Source organism: Anopheles funestus, chromosome 3RL, assembly GCF_943734845.2.
Source record: "Anopheles funestus chromosome 3RL, idAnoFuneDA-416_04, whole genome shotgun sequence".
In the NCBI taxonomy this organism is placed as follows: domain Eukaryota; kingdom Metazoa; phylum Arthropoda; class Insecta; order Diptera; family Culicidae; genus Anopheles; species Anopheles funestus.
The window spans coordinates 59,173,715-59,201,603 of NC_064599.1; the positions used below are offsets into that span (position 1 = coordinate 59,173,715).

Below are 27,889 nucleotides of genomic sequence, written 5' to 3' on the forward strand. Positions count from 1 at the left end.
AGAATAAAAAATCAGAAAAAAATTTAAAAAAAAATTTCAACTCGAAAATTTCATAAGGGGTACCCCTTGCCATTTTTTTGAGAAATTTTGCAAAAAAATTTAAATTGATTTTTTTTAATGCCAATTGGTTGAAATAAGTTTCTTTTCACAAAAATAATGCTTTAAATAAAAAACAGAACAAAAAATTAAAAAAAAAATAAAAATTCTAAAAATTTGAAAATTTCATAAGGTTCATTTTATCACCAAGTTTTGCCTATAAGTCGGTCGTTATCCAACGGATCGCCAATCTTTAACCTGTGGTCGAAAGATGGCACCAATGGCTACATTTTCTTATTGAACGGCCATGCCCTCAGATGTCTGTGCCAGAAGTTATTCGAGGAACCAAGTTCCATACCCTGTTTGTGAAAATGTAAAATTTTCCTCATTTTTGCACCAAGTTTTGCCTATAACTCGGTCGGTATCAAACGAATCGCCAATCTTTAACCTGTGGTTGATAGATGGCACCAATGGCTACATTTTCTTCTTGGACGGCCATGCCCTCAGATGTCTGTGCCAGAAGTTATTCGAGAAACCAAGTTCCATACCCTGTTTGTGAAAATGTAAAATTTTCTTCATTTTTTTAGCAATTCAGCAAAATTTATAAATGAGATATATATTAATGCGAATTTGTTGCAATAAGTTTCTTTTCACTTAAATAATGCTTTAAATTAAAAAAAGTATAAAAAATCAGAAAAAAAAATTTAAAAAATTTTCAACTCGAAAATTTCATAAGGGGTACCCCTTGCCATTTTTTTGAGAAATTTTGTAAAAAAATTTAAATTGATTTTTTTTTAATGCCAATTGGTTGAAATAAGTTTCTTTTCACTCAAATAATGCTTTAAATTAAAAAAAGACTAAAAAATCAGAAAAAATTTAAAAAAATATAAAAATTTGAAAATTTCATTAGGCTCATTTTTGCACCAACTTTTGCCTATAACTCGGTCGGTATCCAACGGATCGCCAATCTTTAACCTGTGGTCGATAGATGGCACCAATGGCTACATTTTCTTCTTGGACGGCCATGCCCTCAGATGTCTGTACCAGAAGTTATCGGAGGAACCAAGTTCCTTACCCTGTTTGAGAAAATGTAAAATTTTCCTCATTTTTGCACCAACTTTTGCCTATAACTCGGTCGGTATCCAACGGATCGCCAATCTTTAACCTGTGGTCGAAAGATGGCAGCAATGGCTATATTTTCTTCATGGACGGCCATGCCCTCAGATGTCTGTGCCAGAAGTTATTCAAGGAACCAAGTTCCATACCCTGTTTGAGAAAATGTAATATTTTCCTCATTTTTGCACCAAGTTTTGCCTATAACTCGGTCGGTATCCAACGGATCGCCAATCTTTAACCTGTGGTCGATAGATGGCACCAATGGCTACATTTTCTTCTTGAACGGCCATGCCCTCAGATGTCTGTGCCAGAAGTTATTCGAGAAACCAAGTTCCATACCCTGTTTGTGAAAATGTAAAATTTTCCTCATTTTTTGAGCAATTCAGCAAAATTTATAAATGAGATATATATTAATGCGAATTTGTTGCAATAAGTTTCTTTTTACTCAAATAATGCTTTAAATTAAAAAAATAATAAAAAATCAGAAAAAATTTAAAAAAAAAATTTCTACTCGAAAATTTCATAAGGGGTACCCCTTGCCATTTTTTTGAGAAATTTTGCAAAAAAATTTAAATTGATTTTTTTTAATGCCAATTGGTTGAAATAAGTTTCTTTTCACTAAAATAATGCTTTAAATAAAAAACAGAACAAAAAATTAAAAAAAAAATAAAAATTCTAAAAATTTGAAAATTTCATAAGGTTCATTTTTTCACCAAGTTTTGCCTATAACTCGGTCGGTATCCAACGGATCGCCAATCTTTAACCCGTGGTCGATAGATGGCATCAATGGCTACATTTTCTTCATGGACGGCCATGCCCTCAGATGTCTGTGCCAGAAGTTATTCAAGGAACCAAGTTCCATACCCTGTTTGAGAAAATGTAAAATTTTCCTCATTTTTTGAGCAATTCAGCAAAATTTATAAATGAGATATATATTAATGCGAATTTTTGCAATAAGTTTCTTTTCACTTAAATACTGCTTTAAATTAAAAAAAGAATGAAAAATAATTAAAAAAATAATTTTAACTTCAAAATTTTCTTGTTTTGTTTCTAAACTTTAATTCGCCATGCGCGTACAAAAGTAAAAGCGTACAAAAGTTTGTTTTGCTCCCCGTACACAACACATTCGAAGGTAAATTTGCTGCAGTCTAACGAATGGCTGTAATGCACATAACTGGTGCCGGACGGATCCATCATGGAGCGGAATGCATCCTTTCTCCGATTCAACTCAATTATTCACTCCACATATCCCAATGATCTGTGCTGGCCGAGACACAGAAACAATCGTTCGCAAACAATGGTCCGCCGTCACGTTTTGCAGCGAAAGCGAACCGGACGATCGTGCGCCACATACCCAGCCATAGAGTACCCTACACGACCGGGTACCAAACAAGCAAACGAATGGAGACAAGCTGTACGTCTTACCAAACGGTTTACCTGCTTCCTCCTCCCGCCAATAACTTCTCCTCCCTCATCAATCGCCCGGAATGGAACAGACGATTATGTGACCGGACTGTTCAAGTTCCAGCCAGCGCCATTCGTCGACGTCGCCACCGATGCAAAGAGTCGGACACGCATCTTTATCCATCCCTGTCCCGCAATCCCCATTACTCGCTTCGATTCCAATCGTGATCGAGCGAGGATACCGCAGGGGAAATGTTTGTACCGTCCAAGACAGCCAAGACAGCCAAGACAGCCAAGACAAAAGCCTCCATATTGCGATGGTGCGCATGATGATGTGCGCAAGCAGAGGAATGGAGACGCATATAATGTTAACAACATTAACACGAGCGCGATTAAACGCGGTATGACAAATACACTTTGGCGCTGTAAAAGGGAAACCGAGCGGAAACAAACGTGCTTGAGCCAATGGCTAAGCGATCGGAGTTTTAGCGACCTTACGAAGGGGGCAAAACACTGGGTAGGGGAGATTTTTACGTCTAATCGCTTCCCTTTTTTTTATCCACTATCTATTAAATATTAGAAATTATACTTAGATTATATTACAAATATGTTTATGTTTTTTATTACCACAATCGACAAAACAACAGCCTAAAAATGCTAAGAATTGTTTACTATTCAAAAAAAATATGTTCTTATCGACATCTATTATTTTATTACATAAATGAGAATAAAAGTCTTATAACTTATTGTAGTACAAATATAATTTATAAAGGCAGAAAGAAAATTTTCATTAAGAAAAATCCTTTTCGAAATTTATCCATTTGTGGAAAAGTACAAACTACCAGGCTGCTCCATTTAAAGTTTCATTTTTTTTGCATATAATTTAACAACAATCGAAAGCAAAATATTTAACCCAATTCTTTCTTTGCAATAAAATAACTTTTAAAGAAAACACCACATAAGACGTATAACAAAAAGTTTGCCAAAACCAAATAAAAGCTAATATTAAACTAATATCAAACCATTGGAAGAAAATGCATAAACGCATACTCAGCTACATAAGCAAACAATACAAAGGTGGTAGCAAACATGCATGCTTATTAATTACTTGAACATCACCAAACGCTTGCAGTAATCGAAAATGAAGTTTCCCGAAGCGGCCATTGTTTGCAAGTAGACATGAATGTGTTTTTCATGTGAATCAATAAAACGCAAACCAACGATATGATTCCGCTTTAACACATTCAGCCGGTTAATGGGTGCAATTTTCGTCTTACAATATCATCTAATTATATTATATCAAAAATTGTTAAAAAAAATTAAAAATGTCAATAACGAAGTGTTTAAAATTACAGTAAACAACGAATATAAACACTGCTGTCCTTCAAGTTAGTGACATTTTTCACCAAACCACACAACCAAGACATTTGGTCGGATATACATTACACGTTGGAGACGATTTTTTAATGAAATATAGAGAAAAAGTGGAATAAGTGGTGAATATGTTTCACCTGGTTCATTCATGGCTGGTGACGGGTTTTCCGTCTCTTAGAAGCGACGGAACTGTCTCTACCGGGTCCAACCATAAGCTCTTCATCCACCCGACCACTAACAACCCCCCACACAAGCATCCATCAAAATGGGAAAGCGACAGCGAATGATGTAAGAAAAAAAGCTCCAAAAATAAACACTTCCTTCACTTGCGTTCACTTGCGTTCATGCTGCTCTCGCTCTTCCGCACCGTCCAAGTCCAGAGTTTTTGTTGCGTTTTTGCGAATGTGTGCGTTACGTCACCAACCAACCGCCGGGTAATGACGACATGACGGTGAATTGCAAGATAAAAGATAATTTTTATCACCACAAGCAGCACAAAAAAAAAGATGTGAGTCTGCTGGACGAAATTGCAATTCTTTTTTTTAGTTTGTTCTTGCGCACTTTTCGTGCCCGGGTTCAATTTACAACTGATTGCGTGTATGCACGCACACACCGGGAAAGGCGTGGGTGCACCACCGCACTGTCTCGGGCCGGGCGTTTGAATCGTCCAGCAGGAATCGGCACAAGTATGCCAACAACATGGCGTACTTCAATGTAAATATATATCACAAAACAAAGCTTGCCCCAGTCAGGTGAACCAGAAAGAATAACTAAAAAGAAACCAAGAAAAAAAGAGAGAAAGAGAGAGAGAGAAATGCAAGTGAACTTAATTGATGGTAAAAAAGAAGTCACTTAGAGGATGTTGGTTCTGACCATATCCTTACGGGAAATCAAATAGATGTGGACAAAAAAATGGTTCCGGTAAATGGAGCTAGATGGACAGAATGAATGGGGGTGGGAAAGGATCGAATTTCGCTTGGGAAAACACACAACGTAAGAAAAGCGTGGGAAAAATGTGTATTAATGTGTGCGAGGTGGAATTATTTCTTCTGCTAGCTTGTTTAATGTTCGTTTCTAATGTTAAGAACCTTATTATGGAATGTTAATTTAATAAATTGACATTTTCATGCTGGTGCCATGACCAGGATAGTAATATAGGACAATTGGTGCATTAAAGCAGTTCAACCAGAAGTTTCTGTGATTCGTTATTCATACCATTACCGGTGAAGTAAAATACAATTCTTAGTATCATTTTGAAGAGTTTAACTACCCCGTAAATTATCAAACTTTATGTGGAAATTTAAGCTCCGTATCAGGACATTAGATCTATCGCGTTTAGTGACGCTTGAAAGTTCTTTTTGCTTGCAATAATTTTATTCTATAAGCTATAAGCTGCTGTCTAACTCCTGCTGTGTGTGGTGGGTTCTTATATGGATTTTCTATTACGAACTACAGAGAACTAATATATCATCACGACATTTCCCATTGCTAATTCATTACATAGTGAATTCATTAGATAGTAAAATCTCTACCGGGTGACTTAAATAAGTGCAGTGGAGCGCCAATTATCCGGGTACCTTTTATCCGGCTGTCTCATTATCCGTGCAGCTTCTGAAATGACAGCTTCGTATCGAATACAGCCATGTTTTTTTAATGCATGAGATCTGAGGTGCGTTTATACTCGTGCATACTTTCCAAGAAACAGGACGTACACACATGTGTACACTCTGAATAAGAGTAATAGATTTCTGGAAAAGAAATGACTATTGTTGATATCATATTTTCATTGGCTCAGACTTGAGAGAGACTTGTCGTTCTGGATGTAACTCTACTTCGGTCTGGAAACTTCGGAAATTGAAGGATTGTATAAACTAAGGATCGGAAGGATCTTCAAAAGTGTGTCAAAAGTGACACAGGTATTATTATAGAAACAAGATGCAATACGGGCGATGAATCTAATTCAGAATCAGAAGATGATTGACTGAAGATGATGAGTGAGTTATTCATGAACAGCAAGGACAGCTACTTAAACGTAGGAAAAATTAGAGCATGAGAGCATAAGAATTAAAATGTATTATATAAACGCATACCTGTCAACCAATATACCTTGTGAATCTTTTATCCGTGTTGTTCGATTATCCAACCACCTTTTAGTCCCAACATGTCCGGATAATCGACGCTTCACTGTATTTAAATGAAAATATTTTCTAACTTGTGTGTCTATTGAACGCTTATTTCGCTTCGTTAAACTACTTGCAATCCTTGTTCATCCAGCACCATCCACAATGATCTCGAACGAACGCTATCGATCGATTCGGTTAACATTAAACCCTTTGAAATATTTATGTTCCTGCACAAGCGAAGGTAAAGAATCGGGGGTTTTTTATTCTTCTTTCCAATCTCGATTACAACACCTTCCTCTTAATGTTGGTGCTTTGGTACTGGCAGCTGCCGGTTGGATGATGTTTTGGATAGTTAGCCTTCCTAAGGTGGAAGAAATGAGCCTTCTCTAGTGACGAGTATCTGAACCAATGTTACGAAATTCTAACAGGGTCAAATACACCTATGCACCAATTGGGTTTTGTTTGTGAAATTGTTCAATAGGAAAGGATAGAATACAATACTTTAAAATGGAGCTTCTTTCTCGCTAGAAAAGTTTCTAACATTCGTCTAACTTTTTTTATCTGTAGTGTTAGAATACATTACAAAAAAGAATATTGAAATGAAAATGTTATCAAGTTCTTACAAAATATATTAAATACAGGTTTTCCAGCGTTGCTCACACAGGGAGAGAAGCACCATTTTCGGCATGTCATTACGCTATTAGCTTATCGTCTGCGATAGCGACCACCCACACGAACACAGGTTGAGAGAAATCGAACATTAGCCAACACATATTAGTCATCGCGTGGTGTGTTAAACAAAACCATCTCACCAACACCTTACACTTCACCCCGTCTACTTACATCCCTGGCGGGCCGCACCATTTTATTTTATTTTATTTGTTCTCATTCCGCTTTGTCCATCTGTGATTGTGCGTACGATGCAGCAACGTTTGTGGCATCTTATCGTAAAACAGAACTTTGGAAAAACACTTTCAGTACGATCTTGTCCCCGTTTCTGAATCATCATCATTTAAGTGTTTGCTAATTTACAATTTAGCAAACAATTAGTGCACCTTTGGCTAAAGGCATCATTTCTATTAACAAACTAATTCACACCGTTTTTATGTTCCAGATTTAACCGGCTAAAATGAATCATGTGCTCAAAACATACGAGAATTAATTGTTGTGTTCGACATTGTTCTTTCACTAGCCAGAGTGCCAACACACAAAACAATTAATAACTGTTCCTTTTTCCTATTTTTCTATTTTTTTTATATAAATATTGAAACAACATTTGATACTTTCGATAAGCGCTGAAAAACATTATGATTAATTTTCCGATCCCTAGTTTTCAAATTAATATTGATCTGCAGATTTACAGTCATGATCCGAGGTATGAATCATCTTTGGAGTTTTTATGTATGGGTTTTGACGTTCCGAAATTCAAATGTATGATATTTTGACAACGGAAATGTTTGTTTGTTTTGTCTACTTAAAAGTTTCGATCATACTGCTGTTGACATATGTGAAAGTATAGTTTATTCTGACGCAGGTTAGATCATGTTTCTGATAATTTACTTTTATAAAAAAAAATATTTTTTTAATAAACATTTCATTGTTCGTTATTTGTTCGACACTAGACTAAATAACACGCTCTTGAATCTTCTTGAAGTCCAAACAACTGTTGAATTGTATTGTCTTCCGACTTCTCCCTCCCCTTTTAACTTATCTTGGTCCGCAAGCTAAAATGTGTTTGACACCACTGGTTTAAGCTTTTTAATTTAAAAAATTTTAGACCACTTTGCTGTGGATTTGATTTTTAAAATGAATAATTCACTAGTGAAAAAAATACGAAGAAAATTTAAACCCTAACAATAAAGTCTCAAAAGTTTGATTAAAAAATATTATGAATAATACAAAATTTCCCCTAAAGCAAAAACAAATTCTACCAACTACTGGGCGTCTCCATATTTTTCTTTTAAATTAGGCTGAAATAATTGCCGCATTGTTTTATGCTTATTTTACGCCCTTTGTTAATATGACTTTAAAATATAATACATTTATGTTATGATTATGATTTAAATTCCGTGAAATAAATTCTATCTCTATTTTTTATTCTCTTGTTCTTTATGAAAAAGAAAACATTCTGCTTTTTATCATGTTAATCCTTTTTGTGTGTTGTTTTCGTCCACAGAACGTTTTAACTCGTTACAAACGTTACAGTGTACGGCGATAGTGTTCAAAATGTGAGTTTGGGTTGTTTTGTGTTGTTCGAATCCATCTCATTAATACGTTTCTGAAACATTTACTGGGATGCAATCGGCAATCCGGGTACGGTTGGAAATATTTCCTACTAATTCCAATCCAATTCCTTCATTCTTTCATTTACTCGCTCTGGTGGGAATTCACTAAGCTGCAATTTAGCTTACAGCAAACATTAAAGCTAAACAAGCGCAACAGTGTAGAGTACGGTGGATGCAATTAGTTTCTCTCTGCTGGTGCGTGCGTTCGTGCGTATTGTGTGTTGCTCAGGGCGACATGCATTACACACGAACACAAACGCACAGCTACCGCTACTTGTCAGATCAAAGCTGGCGTGAGATAACCGTGAAAAGATGCGTGCACACACACACACAACTACACGTGCGTTTTCAATTGCTCTTTACATTTCCGCGGAAGTTACCTTGGGAGCAATAGCGAATGGGCGCACATACTGAGATGAGGATGAGAAAAGAGCATTGCTCACCGTAAACTCACAATTTACTTCTCATCTGCAGATGAGCACGCACACAACATGACAGCCGAAAGTGATACAGATATAATGGTTTATTGTTAGAGATAACACAATTAAAAAAACAAATAGAAGAATTTTCATTGTTGATTGATTAAAATGATGAAATTAAATTTCATTGTACCTTTTCTCGAGAGCAAGAACACCATTAGAAAGGGCATATGGAAAATAGCTCACACCTGTCTTCTCACCTTCTGGAATATTTCTCACCTTCGTATCACGCAGCTTGTTTAAAAAAAAGAAACAGAACAAATCTTTCTCCCATTCGCCCGTGAAAGGAAACATCGCTCACCAGGGCAAGAAAAGCGCAATTTCCCACCGGTGAGAAGAGTTAGCTCTAGCGGTTTTGGAGACACAAAAAAGTCCTGGTTCAGTGCTCTTTTAAGCAGAGAATAAAAAATATTTCTCTGAGTAAGGAATCGATATCCTTCAACAGGATAATCTCTCTGACAGAAGTGACTGATGGTAGAAATTAAAATACTTAAAAACGACCGATATACTTGCTTATGGCTTATTTTTAAAAGCAAATTCTTCTATTACACATTTGTAAGAGACACACCAACTTCTTGCCTATGGCCCCCAATCAGCATCTAATTGAGAGTGAAAGGATGACCAATTGAATGGGTTTTTTTTTCATCAAAGGAAAAATTCCACCACAGCCAGACACAGCCAGGATAAAACATACACAGAGAGCATAAACGCTGTTCCGATGGGTGGATATGTTGGTAAGAAACAAGCAAAATAGAGAGAGAGGAGAGAGAGAGAGAGAGAAAGAAGCTTCTCACTACTCTCGAACTCCGTCTATTCCAGGGGTGATAATCATTGACTACAAGAAAATGAGGTCCTTTTTGGGAAGGATTTAGTTAGTACTTCTGGGTACACCTTCTAACCAAGGGGGGAGATGAAGTTGAGAGGTTGAGCTCGGACCATTTACTACGTACACACACACACACACACATTCAGTTTTCCCTTTTTTCCACCAAATAATAGCAAGGAGCTTTAGAATTTTATCCAACTTCAACTCACCTCCTTAAAATTCATCACAAAACCAACAAATTAGCTGTGCTTTAAATCATTAATCAATGTTTTTTTTTATTGTTGTAATTTTAACTTGTTTTCCAACACTTGTGTAAGATTCTATTTTTAGCAGGACAAAAGAAAAAGCATAAAAGTGGAATGGACCTCGAGAAAATATCCTCCAGAATGTCGATTTCCAGAAGGTCAACGTACGGGGCGGCACTCTTTCTTTCCCATCGCTGTGAGCTCTTTCTCTTTTCCTTTCTTCTTTTTCTCTCGCTTTCGCTCTCTCTATCTCTCTCTCTCTCCCACTGTTTCTCTTTTGCTCTGTTTTTCCTATTCTCTATCTCTCTTTCCTCCTTGCGCTCTGTTGCTTCAACAAACTCCTAATCGTATTGGACTGTTCCCCTTGCTGGTTGCTTTTCCTTCCAGCATTCCAAGGGCGACTTATGGCCGATTTAAAAGTAAGAAGAAGCGGAAAAGCACAAGTTCAAGGGATAGGCGGCACCGATGAACGATGTGGGAGGAGACTCCCACCTTTTTTTTATAGCCCCTAATAGTCGATAATATTTTCTATAAAAAGAATCGTAAAAAGGTTGAACAACTTCACCACAATAATAAGCGGCAGGAGCAGCAACAACAACAAGGCAATAAATATTGATCCCAACGAGGAAAGCACATATACTGGACTAACACGATGGTGCGTTGGTTGGCGGATAACGCTTTTTGGATAAGCATTCGATTGAAGTTGACATGGTTTTTTTGTGGAATGTCTGTGCAACATCGTCTTTCGCGTGGATTGGAACTAAGAAGGTGCTGAAAACTGTTTTGCCAAAATTTACCTTGTTCGAATTGTTTCCGGACAATTGTGTTTTTGTGGCTGTCCGGTTGTATTATTGCTGCTATCAGCCGTCCCTTACAACTAAGCGGTAACGGGTTTGTTGTTTGTGAGGTATCTCAATCGGAGGGAAATGGACACATACGCGCGCACACACACACGCACGAGACAAATAAATCGAAACTTTTTTTTTTAAACTAAAACACACAATATCTGCCACACACACACACACACACGCGTTGAGCTTTCCCTCCTGTGCTGCTATTGATTGGATTGGGTAACAACACACGAATGGTTTTGCAGAAGACGAACGGAACAAAAATTTTTCCCAACTTTTCTACACAACTTTTTACGCTTACTTTCACGCACCTTTTCTTCACAGTTGTAAAAACAATCACTAGAAGCACAAAAAAACACACTTTCCTTTACACACACACACACGCACACGCAGGAGACTTAATGCACAACAAGGACCCGCTCGTGCGTGTGTTACTAACTGGCGTTACTATCAGGAAACAGTGTAACGCTTGCACGGGTTTTGGCTGCTTTTCACCTGCCCCGTCGTCAAGTAGTGTACACGGTGGTAACGGTGTAATGTGTTAACCGAAAAGTACCCTCCGCTAGGTAGGCTCTGCTGTAACGGTAACGGTTGCTACTATTACATCCAGGAATAAAACACGAAACAGCAGGCTAACGATGAACCGTGCGTGTGGGTAGTAGTAGTGGGATGTGTCAACTTGCTTTTTTGACAGCTACCGGTTGCTATTGATTTTTTGCCCCTTCGTTTATTTATTTTTATTTTCTTTTGTTTTCAATTGCTTTAGCTCGATTTTGTACTGTTTACTTCCTCACACTGGCACCAGCTGCACGTAATTTGTTTAGTTGCTTTTTTCACACACACACACGCGCGCGCACACACATACATACGGGGTGGCAATCAGAACGGTGGAGGGCACACACGCACAAACTGTAAGAAAGGGTGAAAGGGAAATTATTTAAAAATCAAAACAAAAAACTACAATAACAAAATTGGTAATTTCGCTAAAAACACACTGACAGAGAAACGTACACACATACACACCGACAAAAAAAAACCCGCGGAAAAAAATCGAACGCACATTTTACTACTATTTCACATAATGTACGATTTCTTGGAGTTTTTTTTTCCCCGAAACAAAAAGGCAGACAAAAAATCAAACCCCCACATCGGATGATGATGGTGGAGGCGCATCGCACACATACCAACTGCTCGCGGTATGAATAGTAAATTACACCTGCTGATGCTTGAGGGTGACATTTAGTGTCTTGGTTCGGTTTAGACGCACTAGTTGTGCGTATCGTTTCTAATTCAACACATTTTTCAACACTCTGCGGTACATTTCATGATTCCTAATCCTTTTACAAACGGAATCGCTACAACCGCCCTTCCAAGAAAAAAAAAAGTCACAACCAACCCCTTTGGAAGTGTGACAGGACCACCAGCTCTCACACACCATTTCCCATTTTCCCAGGTCAAACACTAGGCGCATGCAAGTTTTCCGAGCTCATGCGAACGTGTATGTGTGCACTGGATGATCCTAACACGCGCTTCCTTCTATCCCGGTTCGCCATTTTTTGTACAGCTTATTTTCTCCACAATTTTCCCTTAACTTTAGTCGTTATTGCTTTGGCTTTGACTTTAGCTCAATTTTCTTCACACACACACACACACACACACACGGCCGATCGTGTCTCACGCATCTCGTACTTTTTTCTTCACTTTCCTCAACCCAACAAAACAAGGACGATTTCCGCGTGTGAGATGACCACTAAGGGCACGGGTTGGGGGGGTTTTTGCTCGTGATTTTCCTTCATACAAAACTAGCGAAGGGAGACAAAAAATACACAACACACACAGCAAAACGGGTACCCTCGAGGAAACTAACTGCTGTCTCACAGCGCTCACCTACTCACTACTCACTGGCTCACGGTCCGTCACAAAATCTCACCCCATCTGTGACCGACCACCACAAAGCGCGCACACACACACACACGCACACGCCACAAACCACCCCTACATATCTGCACACTTCATACGGAACACGATGGATATACACACAACATTTGGAGGACACTTTCCGATTCTTATCGACCGCGAGATGATGATGATGATGAGATTGGTGATTTTGGTTCACCCTTTCCTCTTTTGCTTTTGCTACTTCTCACTATTTTATTTTTCTTACTTTTTACTCACTTTTTATACACATCATACCAAAGAAAAGTGGATGGAGGGTAGGAGGAGGGGGAAAACGCACATACACACAAAAATAATTTACATACTATTTAAAAACACACACACACACGCCCTCACTACACTGCACTCGGTGTCCCGTGTGATAATTGGAGACCTTCTGCCAGTGCTTGGCACCTTGTGATAGCTCCCTTTGCCGTCTGGCTGTCACCTAACGACAGCAGTGTTCCTGCAGGTGTCTTCTCACCGTGCACAGCTTCCATCGACTGCATCGCGCACCACTGTATGCTTTTTTGGACAACCGTTTTCTCACACTCCCACACACACGCACATGAGCGCGCACAGTTGAGACCATCTACAGACACGCACATACACACTAAAACACCCGCGGATATGCTAGTTCCAGAAGCGCATACTACTCCTGTCTCCAAGAACGGAAGTATTCGCCCGATTTCACCCTTCTGGACCCAGTACATTACATATCGGGTGAGATGAAGGAATATACATAATAGGGTAGACTGTAGCAATGGACCATTGTTTTTAGGGTTTGGTTGAAAAGTTGAAAACACAGTAGACACGGATTTCCTATCGCACCCTCTAAAAAATCCATGACGACCTTTACCCGTTCGATCGAAGGACCCCACGACAGGAGAGCACTCCAAGATAAAGTGAGAGCAAGGGAGAGAATGAGAGCGCACCAGAAAAGAAAACGGAGCTATCAAAATTGATTTTAGCCGGACACTCCTGTAGGGATGTTTTTCCTACTTAGTTTTTTTTAATTTGGTCTTACGATTCCCTCTAGTTGCTAACCGAACGTATCACCAAATATTCACAACAGCCTTACCGCACAGAATCACTTACGGGTCGTACATTGGAAGGGTGGCAGCAAATAACCTTCCTCTACAGCGGGAACAACCAGCCGCACATGCAACAACAACAACAACAAAAAACGTTGCCCTTCGGTGCCAACCCGACTGAGAATTCTCCAGCGGGAGTTTTCTGTTTTCAACCCTCCGAGCCACTCGCGCGCTGTGTTCTGTGCCTATTTCGCTTTTTATGTTGATTTTGCTTTGCCTTTGCACGAAATTAGTACTATCGCACTGTGTGTGCAAAGAATACCAACACTATTGCTGCCTTGCAGCTACTACTACCACTACTACTACTATTTCTGTGCCCGCTGCTACTATTCTCGCTCCTTGCTCACTTGCCCGCGCACACACATAAACACACCGAAACAGCGTGTATCTTTGTGTTCGTGCATCTTTCCCAGCAGTTTTTACGTGCACAGCAAACTGTGCGCCGTGCTCGCTCGCTCGCTCTCACACGCCCGTCATGCTTGCTCTCTTGTGTGCGCGAACATCTCTACCTTTCTCTCTCATTCTCTGTCTGTCTTGCCACAATCTTTTTTCAATGCTGATTTTATTTTGTTCCAAAAGGTAGTGTGTGTGTGTGTGTGTTTTTTTTTCGCTGATCACTTTTCTTCGCACGGATTTTCACGGTGCTACCCCCAATTCCTGCCCAATCAGCCCTCCAATGTGGGATGGTTCGTGAGGGTTTTTTTTTTCTTCTTCGTTCCAGTTGTATCACACTCGCCCATACCTACAAATCACGCACACGACACACGCGCACACCTTTAATCTCGTGAAATCTTGCACGAACGGACGCACGCACGTATCTCTCACGGTAGGAGCTAAGAGCGCTTTACGATAACCATTTCCTATTTTTTTTTTCTTCGATAACCGTGGGTGGGTAGGAAAAATAGTGCGACTGCTTGAACTATGCAAAAAAAAACACCTTGCCCAAAACGCACCTTCACACTCGGACCCGTCGTGCGTGCTGGTGAGGCTTATCTGCGGGCTAGCAAACACGAACAGGGGATGTTAATTCACCGTATCAAAAGTAATACACACCCTCGCAAAGCAACTCTGCTGAATTTTGCGATTGCAGTCAACTCTCGATTATCCGTGGTCTCTGCCCATCAGTCAGGCTGGTGCGTACGGCAGGTGCGCACCACTTGTTCGTTTTGTCACGACATTTTTCGGGTGCGGGAATAGAAACCAAACGATGACTAATTTGATATACACATGCTGGTTAGTTTTTGGGTGTGGAATGAAATTGTTCCGGACTATCGGAACACAGTATTAATTTCAATCGTTTTAATCAGCAAATAATTTCTGCGACCGCTCAAATGTAAACAAAACGGGTAAGCTAATGTCAAATAAGACGTTTGGTGTGGTTGCCAGCAAAAGATTATTTTTTTTGAAAATTTAATTTGATTTTTAATTTCAAACTGAAATCTCCATTCTAAATGCAAATTCGATTGAAAGATGTTCGATTCGAATGAATACATCCACTAGTTGAATGTGTACATATTCCATCAAATTATAATTAATACCTACTATTTCCAAGATACCGTGAAATTATGCGAGAAGAATTCTTCTCGCACCATCTTGTTTCGGATATGTAACAATCGAAACAAACTGTAACCACAAATTGCATTATAATTCGTCAACAAATTTGGAATCTTGTTGTCAAAAGCTTATTTCCAATACGTTTCGTTCATTAGTTTCCCACCCGTTGAATATGATCCCCCTTCAGGCGATTAGAAGTCCACTCCAACAATAGCCTGCTTCGCATCTCCTGTTTGCCGGAAGTTACCGAAAGGCCTAGTTCACGATTAGCACAAGAAGACAAAAATCATTAAAAAAAATTACTGAATAAAGCATGCAGAGACAAGGAGCAGTCGCCAAAGTCCCGACGGGAATGGAAGCGGAAGATACCTTGTGTGACTAGTGCGATATTGGCCACATTTCCTTTCAACCTCTTCTCCTTCGCCGGATGATGTGGATGTGTAGTATGTAACATAAATACGTTTCTGTGCGCGTTGGCCTTAAGTTGCATCAATCGGATATATGTAGCTGCCTAAGGCTTTTCGGCGACATTTTGTGGCTCTTTGCTGTCCGGTGTCGCCGCATTGTTGTCTCCGTACAACCGTTCGATCAGTTCGCGTTTGTTAATCTTGCCCATTGCATTGCGCGGTATTTCCTCAACTATTCGGACCTCCTTCGGAATGGCTTGCTTTGGAAGCTTCTGTTCTAACCACACGAGAAGTTTCGGAATGCTGAACGCTTCGGGTGAGGCTGCTGCCTGCAAACTGATCACGGCCACTACCCGTTGGCCCCAGGTCTCATCCGGTAAACCTAGAACCGCCACGTCACTCGTGTCCGGATGTTCGTGCAGTGCCGTTTCAATCTCCAGCGCGGATAGCTTAAAGCCACCCGATTTGATTATATCCACCGAGGTGCGTCCGAGAATGCGTATTGTACCGTTTTCGTACCGTGCCGTATCACCCGTCCGGAACCAACCATCCGCATCAAACTCGGAAGCTGTTTCTTGTGGCTTTTGCCAGTATGCGCTAAATACCGAGCGTCCCTTCACGTGCAACTGGCCGGCAATGGATTCCTCCGGTGCGGTCGACTTTGGCGGTGCAGTCCCAGTCGTTGGCTGCCAAATTCCTTCATTTTCACGGCCTTCAAGCGTCAGCTGACGACCACTTTCGGGTTCTACAATGCGCACGCTAACGCCGGGCAATGGCATTCCAACGCAACCTTGCCTTCTGCTGCGTAACTCTCCGTCCTGCAGGTAAGGGTTCGAGATGGCCATACCGATTTCGGTCATACCGTAGCGTTCCAGCAACCGGTGGCCAGTTATTTCATTCCAGCGATCGAAAATGTTACCCGGCAGTGGTGCCGAGCCGGAAATCATGAGCCGAATCTTGTTCTTGCAATGTGTCTTGACATAGTCACACATGCGAGCATTCTTCCCGAACACACTGTCATACTCGCGGATCAGCAAACCGTACATCGTCGGTACGCCCATGAACACGTTAACGCGCTCCTTGGTGGTCATGTTCACGTTCAGCAGATAGCTCCAGACGCTGCTGCTGTCAAACTTCGGTAGCATGACACACTTGGCACCGACAGCCAGCGGTAAGTTCAGCGCATTGATCGTACCATGTACGTGGTTTAGCGGTAGCGTGTGCAGTATCGAATCGGCCGAACTTACTTGCCATGCGTGTGACAGGGCACGCAGTTGCGCGTCCAAATTAGCGTAACTCAGTACGACTCCCTTCGGTTTGCCCGTCGTACCGGAAGTGTACAGGATTAAAGCATTGGCATCGCGGTAGAATTCACCATTCAGGGCACTTTCCACCACGAGCGTATCGTTCAGCTGCAGCAAATTTTCTCTCCGTGGATCCAGGTAGGAAACATCCGCCATGGACGGTGTGTCACCGTTTGACGTGCCATTCGCATTGATCAGTTCGTGATTCACAACGAGCAGAGGTTTTTGCAGCTTGGCTGCCAGCGGTTCAGCCAGGGGAAGAAATTCCGCTGTCGTTAGTAGAAGCGATGCGTCCGAATCTTTGATGTAGTACTCGAGCAAATCGGACGGATATTTCGCGTTTAAGGGCACGGCTACAACAACAAAAAAAAGATAAAGCATATTATTGACGAGACAAAAATAAAGGATTAATCTGAATCCAGAGTGCGGTTATTACCAACTTGTCCCGAAAACCAGCAAGCCCACTGGCTGATCACGTACGTAATATTGTTGGGACAAAGGAATGCCACACGAGACTGGGAAGCGCTACCTGTAAAAAAAGGATGAAAATTTAGATAAAAATTAATACATTTTAATGAAATAAATTTGATCAAGTAATTTAAACGTTATATTTCCAACTGGAGACCCTTTATACATTCCTGCAAACAAACAAAAATTATACATATGGCAATACATTTTTTACAACTTCCAGAACGCGCTACTAGTATCAGCAAATTGGATTTTATTTACCATTCACTTAGCAATGCAGCGTAAAATGGCGATTTGTTGCTCATGCAGAAAATGTGTCTCGCTTATTTCGCGATTGCTTTTTCACGATACAGAATTCGATTTAGGCTGTAACAGAGGATACTCTTCTATTGCTTTATACTACATACATACAAGGCTCGATAGTGATTTCCTTTCATTTTTTTTGTTATTTCTTATTATAATGGTTAATAATGTAATATTTCTACATTGTTCAGATTTCTTGTCTTCTTCCTAAATAATATTCATTTGATGGTTCTTCAGCCACGAAGAAGATTGATCTTGGAATAGTTTCAGAATTGATTTTTTTGTTACTATTGTGAACAGATCATTTTAATAAACTATTCGAATGAATTATAATTGAATAAAAAATCGATGGCAGGTCAGTTCAATACTCATCATTGACCATTTAGCAGTAGAAACATGTTAAGTAGTAATCCCCAATAAACCCTGCAATGTGTTAGTACGATTGGTGTGAAAAGCTAAACAAAACACTCACCGTACGCACTTACACAGTAAAAGCAGATGCAAAATAACATCTAAACAAAACATCACACCGTACCCAAAAGGAAGATGAAAACCAACGAAGCGACACAATCCGCAGCCGGGTTATCGCATTACTTCGTTGGCGGCTGACACCGGTTGCAAACGATAGGAAAGCAGTTAACCTGAACCATTTCGGCCGGCGTTGGCGGCTGCCGGCTGCCTTTCCATACCCCAGCTGCCACCAACGTCAATGGGTACCCTTTCGAAACATTCTACGCTGTGGCGCATTGTTCGGGAGGAAACATTAAAAATAGCTAACATCAGACACCCCCTCATCGATGGTGATCGTGGCCGCCAAACGTTTAACGTACGCGCATCAGCTCTGTGACGCCGGCGTTGGTCGTGCGACAGCAGTCACGGGTACAACCCCGTATGTCTATCACGTAAATCTTATCTCGCGAAATCAAAACAGAACGATGGGGGGACGATAAAGAAGCGATTGATGCCATTTTCCTTCCTTTGCTCGCTTGTTTACATTCTGCTCTTATTAATATATCGTCTTACTGCAGGATCATTTCGTCTTCTTTAAGTGTTACACCAACTACTTACTCTCAATGTTCTCTTTTTCTTTAGAATATGCAAATGTTGCGTGTATTTATCGTTTCGAATGTAGCAAAGAGTTGCCTATTTGAACAATTGGAAAGGTTGGCACCGTAATATGATCGCCTCGGATGAGTATTAAATATGTACAGTCCGTTCACTTAAGTCTTGTGTTTCCTGCCTTGGAATATAGCCTGAATAGGATGGAAACGAGATTACAACATTGCAACTACACATGTAAAAACAAAAACATTTATCATTGCTCTATCGAAAGCTTCCAAATCAATTGATGGCATTTCGAGATTTCGTCTGCGTTTTTTTTTTTTGTTGTCAAAACTAATGCGAAGTCATTTAGACGACCTTCAGTGAGATCAAGCATGAAGTTGGTGGTAAACAACATTTTTCTCACAGACCGGTCCCACCGCCAAGGTTCAAGGTGATGCGAACTGTTTCAAAACTGCGAGAACGTCGCATAAAACGCACAAAATAACGAACGATCAGTGGGCCACACACACGCGCGGACGTACAAAAAAGTGCACCCCTATCGCTTTAGGGAAAATTATCGTCTCCGATGCCGCAGTAAAATCTGTTTTCCTATCTTCATCGTTAGGTGGTTTATGTGTTCTAAAAAAATCCACCCCAAATGCGCAAATATCTTGTTTTGCAAAACACTTGTGTACCATTTCTATCTTGTTTTTTCTTCACTGCTTCACCATAATCGTAGGCGCCATCCTTCGGCGGGTCGTTGCCGTGCATCCATGAGCGCGAGACCTTGGACGTGTGTCATGTTTCCAAAAAAAGAGAACCCCAGTGTGAGATGTTTCTCACGCATATTTGTTTCACCACTCCCCTTCGTAACTGCATCGAACTGAAAAAGGAATTGCATCATGCTGAAGCAATAGTACAAACTTACCGCAACATTTGGATATCTGTGCCGCAAGTCGTTTGACGGCTTCGTACAGCTGGATGAAACTGTAGTCGCCTATCTGGTCACGAATGGCCGCCTTTTCACCGTACAGCAAGGCTCGCTTAAATGGCGGCACGATCAATTCCCGTGCCACTTCCTGCTCGTACAGCTTCGTCAGTCGGCGTAGTAGATCCGCATGTACAGCTTCCGGGTCCAGCGGGGGACGGTCACCATCGTCAAAGTCCTTGGTGGCCGGCTTACGATTGTCGGCCTGTGTGGAGTAACTGTGGGCAGTCAACCGGGATGACTGTGACCGTAAGCGAAGGGAGTAATGTTTCATCCAGGAGAATGATGCACCTAACCGGGGCGTGAAAGTGTTAGCGGCCGGCCCGAATGTATCGGTAGCGACCGCCAGGTAACGCCTGGCAACCATGAATTTCGTCATATTAAAGACGATGCTAACAAATCAACCCTTTTATCACCGTTCCCGCACAAGCTTTGTTTTTCTGTCCTGCACTAAACACAATGTTTTGGAGCTGTGTTTCAGTTGTTATGAAATGCGTGTTCACTCTGGATTGTAGTGGAAATGTTTCACTCGATCGGCACTGTATGCCACCATCAATAAGCACTGGTGTTAGGATTTGTAAATATTAAAGTTTACAGTGTTAAATAATTGATGTCTGTATGTTTCTTTTTCTTCGCTGTCTGCCCGCAGTTGAGGAAAAACACGTTCGCAATGCCGACTTGAATTATTTTGAAGTCTCCCTACTGGTAAGGAAGAGGTTGGTTCATGTGCACAACATTGACAGTTGATAATCAGATGACACATATGGATTCGAGCAGATGCAACCTTTCTAGCATGTCAAATGAAATATTTCAAATTTCAGTTTAAAATATTAATATCAAACGATTATCTTTTTAATCTGTATTTTTACGAGTTTATTATTCAATAGTTAAACAATTTCTCAGCATATGTATGTGATAGTACTGAGACCATTTCTTGTATTCGATAAAAACTAAGCTAAATTCTACTTTTGAGCAGTCCGGTGAAGGGATTTTTTTTTTTAGTTAATCGTCATTTTTGCACTCTTTGTCCCCACAATTTCCATCAGCTGGTACGTATCACATGCGGTGAACAGAATGGTTACAATAATTTCCTCCATCAGCACCTTTGGGCGCACGAATCCTTGATCGGGATATTCTGTAATGTTTCTTGATTCCATTTGTCTAAACGAATCCTGAACAGGTTTGTATTGTTTCGTTCTTCCAGCTGCCAACTTGAGCGTGTGATGACTTGAATCTTGTTGATTGCTTTCAGGATGTGGTTCAGTGCATACAAACAGCAGGCAAAATGCAATCGGTCTGCGTTATCGAAGCAACGCTGGGTGTAGTAAATATCCCGATATCCGTTCACCTATCGTAAACACATCATGGTGTAGTGAATCAAATTTAATCGCGATGTTTTGCGCTATCTTATCTTTCACGTGTAACATTGTCCAGTCGATGTCACTCCCATCGTTCTGTAATGATGATTGCAAAAGTATTCTTTCAGCAGAGCTACACTGCGGTAGCTCCACGGATTCGTTCCCTAGGCCGTTAAATGGAAACGTTAGTATATCAACACGGCCAGATTCGGGGGTAAGTGAATCCAACATTACAGGATTTAGTAAATGTGGTAAGCATCGGTGGAGATATTCTCATCTTCGTCTGATGAGAGCTTATTTTCTTCCGAAGATTTTTTTTCATTCTTTATATGTAGTTTCTTAGTCCTCTTACTCAATGCGAACTTGTTAAGAAGCATGCGTCGTTTTGTGTTTATTTTAATTACACACGTAACTACGCTTTTTATGTTCTTTATCTGATTCTGCGAGTTGTAAACTAATAAAACGTAATATAACTAAATAGTATGAAATGGAAACAATAAATTGAACACTGCCTACGTGTTTTACAAAAAAGATCATATGATACTATCATTGAATACTTCATGTAAAAAGTATGTTCAAAGAGCTAACATTTTTGAAACCTAATGGCGTACCTACTGTGATTATTGAAATAGATACAAATGACTTTACCATTTGGTTTAACAAGCATAATTGGGGCATGAAGAAGCATTATTTCTTCTAGGTATTTCGATTCAAAAAATGTGCTAAAATTTTATTTTTATTAACTAATCTCTTATTATTAACCTATTTTTTATCAGCCAAAGCCTACGAATTCAACGAACTCTGTGTTAATTTAGTTGAGTCCAATGGATTCATGCGAAAGGATGGTACAATTTCCAAGAAACAAGATTGCTTCCTAATCTTTTTTTGTACATTATCTCGATATGATTACATTTTGATGTAGGGCCTTAAATGTTCAGAACGGTTTTAGTATGTTTTTTAACTTTGTTACGACAATGTGCGTTTTTTTGTAAAAGGCGAATGTATCGACCTAGCGAGTCAAAACCTCTATAATCAAAATAAATAAAAGACAATTGTTCGGTTGCGCTCTATTTAGCATTTTAATTTCGCCTACAATAAATTCACTAATTGTTTCCTAAAGTCTTGCGTTTAAGACTTCGATTTAACTAACCTAATATACGGAACTGGTGTATTCACTGAAAGTGCTAGAACATCAACCAAGCGATAGTCTCTGTGAGAGTGTCAATTCCTTCGGTGAAAATAGTAATACCGTGAAATACAGGTGAGTATCTCCTACCGTAAATCCTATCGAAAAGGCCAAACCGTCGATAATGATGATTAGCTCCAGTTAATAATCGAATATTATTGGCTTCAGAGAAATTGTTTACCATCGTTTGATCGTTAGGCAGCGCGCTGTGAACCGCCAAACAAACCAGACAAACACGACACTGTTCGAAAGGTGCTCTGCCAATTGTCGTGCAGAACTGTCACTCCATCGACAATTTCAATGCCTAGTACTGTCGTTAAGCAATCTTATCTCTTTTATTCCAATTTCGGTGATTTTATGTATGCTAAAAATCTGAAATTCTCTGTTCCACAATAACTATTAACAAAGCAATCCAGCACACAAACCGCTTCGGTGAAATTTGAAAAGGTATAGAGAGTTTCAAGGTGTGACACAGACATGCAAGACAAAATCAAACTGTTTTGTTCTATGTCGTGTTTGTCTGGTTTGTTCTATGCAGGTTGACAGAGCACCTCCATATGATTGCTTGGATTTGTTCTTGTGGTTTTGTCTGGTTTGTCTTGTTCGAGTAGTGACAGCGCGCTGCCTTAGTTAGTATCTGTTGCTTAGCATTTCTCTGTTATCTGTTGCTCTTCTTCTGCTTCCCTGTGGCAATATAATCTCGAAGGTCTTGGCATACTAGTGGCAGCATCCTTTGACTACTACTATCTTCTAATACTCTACAAACACTTTATCATAACTTTCTCAACTTACAGTCATGTTAAAATGTCTCCCGCAAAAAATAACATGCCGAAGCTTACAACCCTTGCGTTGATCAAATTGCTCCTGTTATTAGGAGTAGGCTACTGTTACCGATCACCTTTGATCAAGGCAACCAACGATAATGGAAGAATGCCTTCATTGCAAAATAATAAACCAAGCTTCGTTACCTGTGACACCTACAACCCAACAGTAAAAGAGCAGCAACCAATAGGTACTCAGGTATTGCGTGTGGTCGCAACCGATCCCGACAAATGGCAGACGATCGAATATAGTCTGTTGTTGGATTTCACTGAACACATACGCTTCCAAATCGACAAGAAAACCGGTGACGTTACAACGACTCATGTCTTTGATTATGATTATCCGATGAATGAGAAAATAATTTACGTTACGGTTCTTGCTATGGACGATGGATCACCGCGCCTGTATGATATGTGCACCTTCAAAGTAACGGTTTTGGATATTAACGATAATGCACCAATTTTCGATAAAGCTCGATACGAAGAAACGGTGTTTAAGGATTCTGAGATCAACAAATACGTTGCGACCATTTCGGCGATGGATATGGATGAGAGTGAAAACGGAATCGTTAAATATGAAATTCTAGAAACAATGTCGGACTTTGCGTACTTCGGAATCAACGAAAACAATGGTATCATCAGAATCACAAAACAGATCGATCGAAATCCTGGGGATTATTACACAATTCGTGTTCGCGCATACAATGAAGATATGGACAACGGCATCTTGCAAGAGGCCGAAATCGACGTGGAATTTCGCGTGGTCGAAAGAAATGATCTAAGACCTTACTTCACATTGCTGCAACAGATTCCAATAGTCTTGCATGAATCTTACGATGAGTACTTTGTCCCGCTAGTGAAAATGAATGTCAACTCAAACATTCAAAACAATCCCAATGTTTTCTGTACATTGACAAAAGGTCACACCGAACAAACTAATTCCCAAAGCACCTTTAAGCTCGAACAAAACAATACTACAGTTCTGATCATGCTAAACAAACCTCTCGACTTTGAAACTGCAGCCGAGTATTCGCTCCAAGTGGTCGCAAAAAATGCTTACTACATGGAAACGGCCCTGGTTATAAAAATTGTGGTATTAGACGACAACGATAACGCACCCGAATTCGATGGAAACAAATCAGGTGCAATTCCTGAACACGAGCCACCTGGCACATTGGTACTGCAAGTGCATGCAAAAGATCATGATGGTACTCCAGCCAACAATATCGTATCTTACCGGATAGAGCCCAGGCATCACGCATTCCAAATTGATCATCAAACTGGCATCATAACGTCGCTGGTGGAGTTCGATCGCGAGTCGAAGGATGTATATATTTTGCAGGTGATTGCAGAGGACAATTCACCATCCATTTGGTTTCGTAACGGAAAACCGAATCGAGCCTCACAAATGATCACTATCCAGATCACTGATAAGAACGATCATCAACCTTTGTTCCGGCAAAAGTATTACCTGGTGGAAGATGTTCTTGAGGATCAAAAGACTGACACGTTCGTATTGAAGGTAGAGGCTGACGATCAAGATACATCATCAGTTATAAAATATAGCATCCTGTCGGGTAATGTGGATGATGCCTTCAAGATCAACGCGACCAATGGTCAGATATTAGTGAACAATCTGTTGGATTATGAAATGATTCGAGAATATACACTGGTTGTGCAAGCGGATGACGGAATTTTTCAGGACAATACCACAGTCTGTATCAAGATCACCAACGTAAATGACAATCCGCCACGATTCATCGATATGCACATCTTAAAAATACAAGAAGAATCTATTCCTACTGACTGTATTATGAACCTTCAGGCTTACGATCCAGACATTGACGATCGAACCGAGAACCAACATATTCGATTCAACGTTGCGGAAATGCATGAGGATTTTCTAAGCATTGATGATGATGGTTGCCTGCGACTTCGTAAGGCGCTTGATCGAGATCCACCACAAGGAAAGCAGATGTGGCAATTTATCATCATTGCAACTGACGAAGAAGGCGATGGTATGAAAACTTCAGCTATGGTGAACATCATTCTGGAAGACATTAATGATAATGCTCCACAGCTTTCGAACATTATGCCGGTCATATGGAATGAGAATCAACCTCCTGGTATAATAACAACATTGATGGCAATTGATTTAGACGAAACACAACATGGACTGCCATTCGTCTACAGCATCGAATCAAACGCATCCGAAGAGATTAAGAACAAATTTCTTGTAAAGGATGATAAGTTGTACGCACTGGTTTCCTTTGACCGAGAGCACCAAAAAGAATTCCATGTACCGATTCGAATTCAAGATTCAAGTGAAAAGCCTGTAAGCAGCATCAATATTTTGCGGGTTATCATTGGCGATAAAAATGATAACAAAATGATTTCTAGTGAAAGCTATACAACCGTTTATAATTATAAGAGAATGTTGCCTAAGACGGAAATAGGACGAGTGTATGTGGAAGATCCTGATGATTGGGACATTGCGGAAAAGCTATTTGAATGGGATCTTAACATCGCTCAACCATCAAAGATACACTTCGATCTGAACCACGTGTCTGGTGCGATCACGATATCGGCAGGAACACCCAGTGGCATTTATGAGCTGTATTTCATAGTGTTTGAACATTCGAGATATTTCGAGCGTCACAACGTATCAACCCGAATGATTGTCACAGTTAAGGATATTTGGGAGGAGGATGTAGATCGGAGTGGGTCAATTCGTTTTCTCAATGTGACGGATGAGCAGTTCCTGACAAAAACAGCCGATCAGCTTAGCTCACCTAAGGACAGGTTGGTATCGAGTATCGCAAACGTATTTAACATCAGCAAGGAGTATGTGGACGTATTCACAGTTTTAATGGACAAACATGAAAACGATACCGTTTTAGATGTGCGATACTTAGTCCAAAACAGTTCATACACCGCCGACTTTCTTAACGTCATGCTAAGCTATCAAGTTCACCAACTTGAGGATGACGTCGGTGTCCCCGTAGTTACAGTAGGTATCGATGAATGCGTTCTGAAGGGCTGCAGTTGCAAAGGCTCGTGTAAGAACAACATCTACAAGTCTAACTATCCTATCACCATTTCGACCAATACCATTTCTTTCGTTGGAGTGAATGCGTTCGTACAAGCAGATTGCATGTATCGAGCCAATATAACTCCTATTGTCGATATACATTTGGAAGATGACGGATATGCGCTTTTACCATCGATATCTTCTAGTGGTATAACACGAATCACCATGGAATTATCAGCAAAAGCGGACGATGGTCTTGTGTTATACATTGGTCCATTATATTACGACAAACATAAATCGGAGCGTAACTTTGTTGCATTGCAATTGTTCGAAGGTCATCCGGTACTCCTCGTTGATGATGGAAACGATACAATTCGACTAGAGCATAAACTCTATTTGCATCACAACATTTTCTACACAGTGGAGGTCATTTTACAATCCCAGACAATTCGGCTTATTGTGATCGACAATGAGACCCGCGTAACAGTGGATTTAGTTAGGGAAGTGGAATATATCCCCAAACTTCATGGATTAATTCATTTGGGTGGTTCATCAGCAAACCTAAATTACCTTGGATCAATTTTTAACTGGACCTACGTTCCACAGGGGAAGGGTTTTAGTGGGACGTTGCACAACTTTACCATAAATGGTCACATGTACAGTGGAAATGAGACAATTATGACCAAAAACATGATTCCAAAGTATCATCAAGTGAATTTAACAATCCATGTTAATTATGGCTTGATGATTAGGCATTTGGTCTGTTTATCCATGGTTCTGATAATGTTTTGTTTGCTTAAATCGCACAGGTTTACAAAAATGTACTATCTCATGATACAAGCTTACAGAATTCTATGCTTATTTTTTATTACGATCGATATGATGTATTTTTTCGTAAGTTATCATTCATTTAACAATGCCGCTAAGATATTTCTATACTGCTATAATTATTATTTCACTTTAACATGGTTCTTTATTGCGTCAGCTTTATGGCTATTTACGTTTTTCATTTTTAGGCACTTATGCCATATGTGCAGTTTGTTGGGGAACGTTTAGTTGCCAAACCTTACTTACGAAAAAATATATCACCCCAATCACATCCGATGTAATAAGCATTTTAAGCACTACACGCACTCACGAGGAAGTTTGAGGAAGTCTAAAAATACAGACGTCCCCCGAGATACGACGATTCGCAGATACGACGATTTTGATCTCGACAGTTGACAGTTGTTATTTTGCTCAAATTTTCAGTTTTTTTTTTAAATTTTTACCGGCAACCGTTAAAAAACATGATTTTCACTGAATTAAAAATTAAATTGTTGGAATAAACTTACGAATTCTCGACAGATATTTTTCGGAAATATCGAATAGATAGTGGGAAGTTTAATTCATATACTATTCAAAACGATTTCTAGATTATTTTTTCCTCTAGAATTTTTAAATAAAACTTTCGACTTTCTACGTATGGTTATAAACGATGAATTCTCGACTTACGACGATTTCGACTTACCAAAGCCCAAAGCCTTGCTTTGGGCTTTTTTTTCGGTCCCAAATACACTCGTAACTCGGGGGACGCCTGTACGTTTGTCCCGCTAGAGGGCGCTTGCTCATAAAGCGATAAGTGAACTTCGGCTCAGCGAGGACATTCGGCTGAGCG

At 40.1% G+C, this 27,889-nt stretch overlaps 3 protein-coding genes across 12 annotated transcripts in view; 1 reads left to right on the top strand and 2 right to left on the bottom strand.

The window, feature by feature from the left end:
- Window positions 1–15,004, bottom strand: part of LOC125768400 (guanine nucleotide-binding protein G(s) subunit alpha) — a 29,574-nt gene extending 14,570 nt beyond the window's left edge. Inside the window, exons 1-2 of one of the 9 annotated variants that reach the window (XM_049436005.1) lie at window positions 14,822–15,004; window positions 10,686–11,648 (exon numbers count right to left, since the gene is read on the bottom strand). The gene's annotated coding sequence lies outside the window, so the exon portion shown is untranslated. The other 8 variants (XM_049436006.1, XM_049436013.1, XM_049436012.1 and 5 more) reach the window with 8 other exon arrangements.
- A 405-nt stretch (window positions 15,005–15,409) lies between these two features.
- Window positions 15,410–20,590, bottom strand: LOC125768364 (malonate--CoA ligase ACSF3, mitochondrial). 2 transcript variants are annotated; one of them, XR_007418885.1, is made up of 4 exons: window positions 19,777–20,590; window positions 17,470–17,562; window positions 15,692–17,386; window positions 15,410–15,577 (listed from the first exon to the last, which is right to left on the bottom strand). XR_007418885.1 is itself a non-coding variant. In XM_049435907.1 (3 exons), the coding sequence occupies exons 1-3, from the start codon at window positions 20,213–20,215 to the stop codon at window positions 15,834–15,836; spliced, it is 2,085 nt and encodes a 694-aa protein (XP_049291864.1). In that variant the 5' UTR covers window positions 20,216–20,590; the 3' UTR covers window positions 15,410–15,833. The 2 variants fall into 2 exon arrangements, 1 of the variants encoding a protein (XP_049291864.1); XM_049435907.1 differs by having other exon boundaries at window positions 15,410–17,386.
- Window positions 20,591–23,310: 2,720 nt separating this feature from the next.
- LOC125769520 (DE-cadherin-like) lies at window positions 23,311–27,341 on the top strand. Its single transcript, XM_049438254.1, has 2 exons — window positions 23,311–26,574; window positions 27,249–27,341. The coding sequence occupies exons 1-2, from the start codon at window positions 23,311–23,313 to the stop codon at window positions 27,339–27,341; spliced, it is 3,357 nt and encodes a 1,118-aa protein (XP_049294211.1).
- Window positions 27,342–27,889: the final 548 nt, after the last annotated feature.

What these genes read in the sequence shown, in the direction of transcription:
- LOC125769520 (XM_049438254.1), top strand. Translation starts at nt 23,311, where the DNA reads ATGCCTTCATTGCAAAATAATAAACCAAGCTTCGTTACCTGTGACACC. An exon ending in AATTGTTCGAAGGTCATCCG is followed by an intron (nt 26,575 to 27,248) that starts GTACTCCTCGTT and finishes TTTCATTTTTAG; the next exon opens with GCACTTATGCCATATGTGCA.
- LOC125768364 (XM_049435907.1), bottom strand. Translation starts at nt 20,215, where the DNA reads ATGACGAAATTCATGGTTGCCAGGCGTTACCTGGCGGTCGCTACCGAT. An exon ending in ACAGATATCCAAATGTTGCG is followed by an intron (nt 17,563 to 19,776) that starts GTAAGTTTGTAC and finishes CTTTTTTTACAG; the next exon opens with GTAGCGCTTCCCAGTCTCGT. An exon ending in CTGGTTTTCGGGACAAGTTG is followed by an intron (nt 17,387 to 17,469) that starts GTAATAACCGCA and finishes TTGTTGTTGTAG; the next exon opens with CCGTGCCCTTAAACGCGAAA.